The sequence below is a fragment of the Camellia sinensis genome, chromosome 14, assembly GCF_055761805.1.
Source record: "Camellia sinensis isolate YWXY chromosome 14, ASM5576180v1, whole genome shotgun sequence".
NCBI lineage: Eukaryota > Viridiplantae > Streptophyta > Magnoliopsida > Ericales > Theaceae > Camellia > Camellia sinensis.
This window is the reverse complement of record NC_138974.1, coordinates 4,908,233-4,912,196: the sequence shown is the minus strand read 5'-3', so window position 1 is coordinate 4,912,196 and position 3,964 is coordinate 4,908,233. Positions and strand designations below refer to the sequence as shown.

The following is a 3,964-nucleotide window of genomic DNA, read 5'->3' as shown; positions in this document are numbered from 1 at the left end:
TCTTCCCACACAATAAGTGATAAATTTATCATTCTTCAAAATAACAAAATTCAAGAACCACATTAATGGTACATTTATCATTCTTACAAAAAAATAATCCATCAACGTGTCCAAACCAACCAGTGATAAATTTATCACTTTATAAAACACCAAAAAAACAGCACCCAAATCAAATAACATAAATATGTGAAACTTAATCCTGTAAAAATACCAGCAAAAATATAATTTCTGATCAACAAATTCCTCAATCATTCAATGCGAGTACCAAAATGATATATCTTTCAAAAAATACTCAATCATTCAATGCAAGTAACACCTCTCAACTCTCAAACAAAGTAATTCAATTAAAATCAATACAAGTAAAGCAAAGCTTGTTTATATGTCTTCCGATTATGAGTTCCCATCTTTCCACACCTTCTGCATCTAATTCTCTTGATTTCACCCTTAGAAGGTATTCTCTCCATTCTTGGACGTCTAGCTGGTCTCTTACAAATAGGAGGTAAAACAACGTCATCATCAACAACTACATTTGGCTTCCACATACTAGGAACTAGATAGATAGAATGTGAATAAGAATCACAATAACTACTAACACGGTAGTAATCATCAAGAAAGCAATTCAGATCCTTCCCACTCCTCTTTATAGCACAAAAACCATGTTTGCAAGGAAAAGAATCAATTTCCCACAATCGACAAGAACAACAACGTTTTCCAATATCAACCATAACTGAATGATCAAATTGGATTTCATAAATGTCATCGCTACATTTCTTAACTATCCATGCTTTTGTATCATTAAAAGCTTCTTCCAACTTTTTCTCTGTAAAAGGACAAACAATACGATTCCACTTATTCCCAACTTCTCTCCTTCTTGAAAATTGCTCCATTAGTTTCACCCGTATAGCATCAACAAGACTAGTTGAAAACAAATGACGTTCATCCCTAATCCATGAATTAAAAGATTCCGTAGCATTTGTGCACATTTCACCATACCTCTTGCCTTGAAAATAAGCGTTACACCAACACTCATTAGGCAAATCCTCAAGAAACCTCTCAACACTACGACCACAACGACCCTTAAATTCTTCAAATAGCTCATTAAACAACTCAATAGTAGGAGCATATGCACATCTACTAAAAAGAGTAAGCAAATACTCTTTTGATTCACGACTCTTCACTGACAAATAAGTCTTCAAGTTTGTTTTCAAATGCATTAGACAAAAAGAATGACAAGAAAATGGAAAGACCTCAGCTAAAGCTTTTAGCAAACCTCCATGTCGATCAGTAACAAATGCAATATCCCTCTCCGGAGTCAAAATAGCTAATAACTTTGACAAGAACCAATGCAAACTGTCATAACTTTCACCATCAACAATCGCAAAACATAACGGATACAAACCTACAAACAAAACATATATATACAAGTTATCAGTAACAAATTAAAAAGATTACAAAAAGAAAATCAAAACACAAAGTATATAACATATAGCACCAGCCATAGATAAATTTATCACTGTATAAATATAAAAAATTAACAAAAAGTATACAGCATAAATTTATCACTAATAGATTGACCATACTCAATTATTAGCACTCTCCAATAACAAAAATGATAGAATTATCACTATTTCAATAATAATAACACATAAACACAAAATATACCTTGGTTACCATCTTTCGCTGTAGCAGCCAATAAACAACCTTTGTGTCTTCCTTTCAAAAAAGTTCCATCAAGCATCAACACAGGCCTACAATACTTGAAACCATGAATACATGCCTTAAAAAACGAAAAACAAGCATTTGAAATGTCTTCCTTTACTATCAATATCAAATTCCATATCAAAAACACTCCCCGGATTGCAAGCATTAGCGGCATCAACATACCAACGAAGATCGTCAAATGATGATGAATAGTCACCAAAAACAAGACCCCTTGCTTTTTCAACACCCATCTAAGCTTGCCGATAAGAAACTTCTGTTCCATAATAGTCCTTGAAATCACAAACCACCTCACTAATCGATGTCAAAGCCTTGTTACGAATATCACTAGAAATTAGCCCACCAATCATACTTGAAGTCATCCTAGCATGTTTAATTGTACGAAAAGAAGATCCATAAGTATGAACATCATTGTAGATGGCCCCGAACGCCCCGGGAGGGTGAGTCCCGTTCTGTTCATTTGGGGTTACTACAGTTCGGACTCGACTTGTGTCACGGTTCTTAATCTGAACCAAAGAGTCCAAATCTGGCAAATCGTTTTTGAGAAACTGATTTTTGAAAAAGTAGTGCCAAACATGGACTGCTTTGCCAGATACAGAGTCGCCACCTAAATATTTTTTATGGGAGAATTTAGGAAACCCTGACTCGGTGCCGAAGGCCACATGTCCGTCATCACCGGAGTTGTCTCGGCTCGGGAGCTTGGGTACGATCGGGGAAGGTCAGCTATGAGCACCCCCTTTCGCCCGGTCCGAAGACCGGCCTCTACTAACCGTGATATCCGTATTTGAAAACTTTATGTGTTCTTAATCCAATTATTAGCCTAGAATTACTATGTTATGCACGCAGCAAACAAGTATAGACTAGATTGCCTAATTTGGAAACAAGCATTGCATATCCGTTTGTTTTGGAAAATGCTTTGGATTTGCTACTCGCAAGTAGGCTAAAACACGAATTTCAATGAGTTCTTCCAACTCAAACAATCCAACCTTCACCCACAGGCATCCAAGCAGTTTATAACACATAAGCATCTAGCCACATGTTAAGCATGCTGACATGGCAACATTCACACTCATGCGATATGCTAAAGCGGAAATACTTACATCGTACTCCGTGCCAAAAGAAAGAACTCGTTAGCAAACATGCATGATCCAAGTCCATGTTAAGTGCCTAATGCATCGCATACAAAGTGTTACTAGAATAGGCTCGGCTATCCTAAACATGGCATGTGAGAAATGCACAACTATCACATATTCAGTTTAGAATTTGAAGGACAAATGCAGTTAGCGTGATGTACCGAGCCTAATACATGTAGCATAAATGCATGAATGCACGCATGCGTAGCATAAGGTATGCTAATTTAAACGTGCCCTAATCTACCATCATAAGCAGGTAAATAAAAGGGAAGAAAGACGTGAGGTTGGAAGACATACACACACTCACGCACACTTATTACATCTTTACCCTCACTCGGAGGGATCGAATAAATATTACAGATTAATTAACTACGCAAGCTAATTAATATTACAAATTAATTTAATTAACGAATTAAATAAACTAAGAAAAGCAGATAAATCACCTCGGGAAACGCGCCGCCATGCGCAAGCTGCCTCTGTTTTCTTTCCTCTGCTCCTCTGGAGGCTGCCAAAACCTCAGGACTACATCCCTGGACACTGAGGAGTGCCACCGGCTGAGTGGAATTACCACCGGCACTGGTGTGTGGCCATCGGCACAAAATGGAGTTGTCGGCAGAGGAAAGATTGCCGGCCAGCACCTTACACTGCCGGTCGGCAAAGAAAGCCTGCAGAACCTGCAACTCACAGCAACAGAGGGCAAAACAAAGCATGGCAGCACAATTCAAGGCATGTATGCACCAACCATGTCCCTTATCATGATAATGACTCAAAGGGGCATGTGCCTCGATTCTCGGACCACCAATTACGCATTTCCATGCATGATGGCCCAAAGAACCAAGTATGCAAATTTGATTTCAAATGCATGCAAACCAAATCCAACCAAACAAGGCCCAATTCCTATCATCAAGTCAAGGAACAAGGCATGCATGCAAGATGCAATGCAACCTAGGCATACAAGCTAAGGATGCAACATGGCATGGCAACAAACTTATGCAAGCATACAAGCATACATATGGCAATGCAAATAGATGGAAAGATGGACTTATACATGGATTAGGCAGCTTTAATAAGGCCCAAAACAGTAGCCATAATGCCCAAAAATGAAGGCTAAA

At 38.1% G+C, this 3,964-nt stretch overlaps 1 protein-coding gene across 1 annotated transcript; it reads right to left on the bottom strand.

The window, feature by feature from the left end:
* Positions 1–350: 350 nt before the first annotated feature.
* LOC145807896 (uncharacterized) lies at positions 351–1,952 on the bottom strand. The gene is made up of 3 exons (XM_082906889.1): positions 1,820–1,952; positions 1,663–1,713; positions 351–1,399 (listed from the first exon to the last, which is right to left on the bottom strand). Exons 1-3 carry the CDS (start codon positions 1,950–1,952, stop codon positions 351–353), a joined length of 1,233 nt encoding a protein of 410 aa, XP_082763015.1.
* Between the last annotated feature and the right edge of the window lie 2,012 nt (positions 1,953–3,964).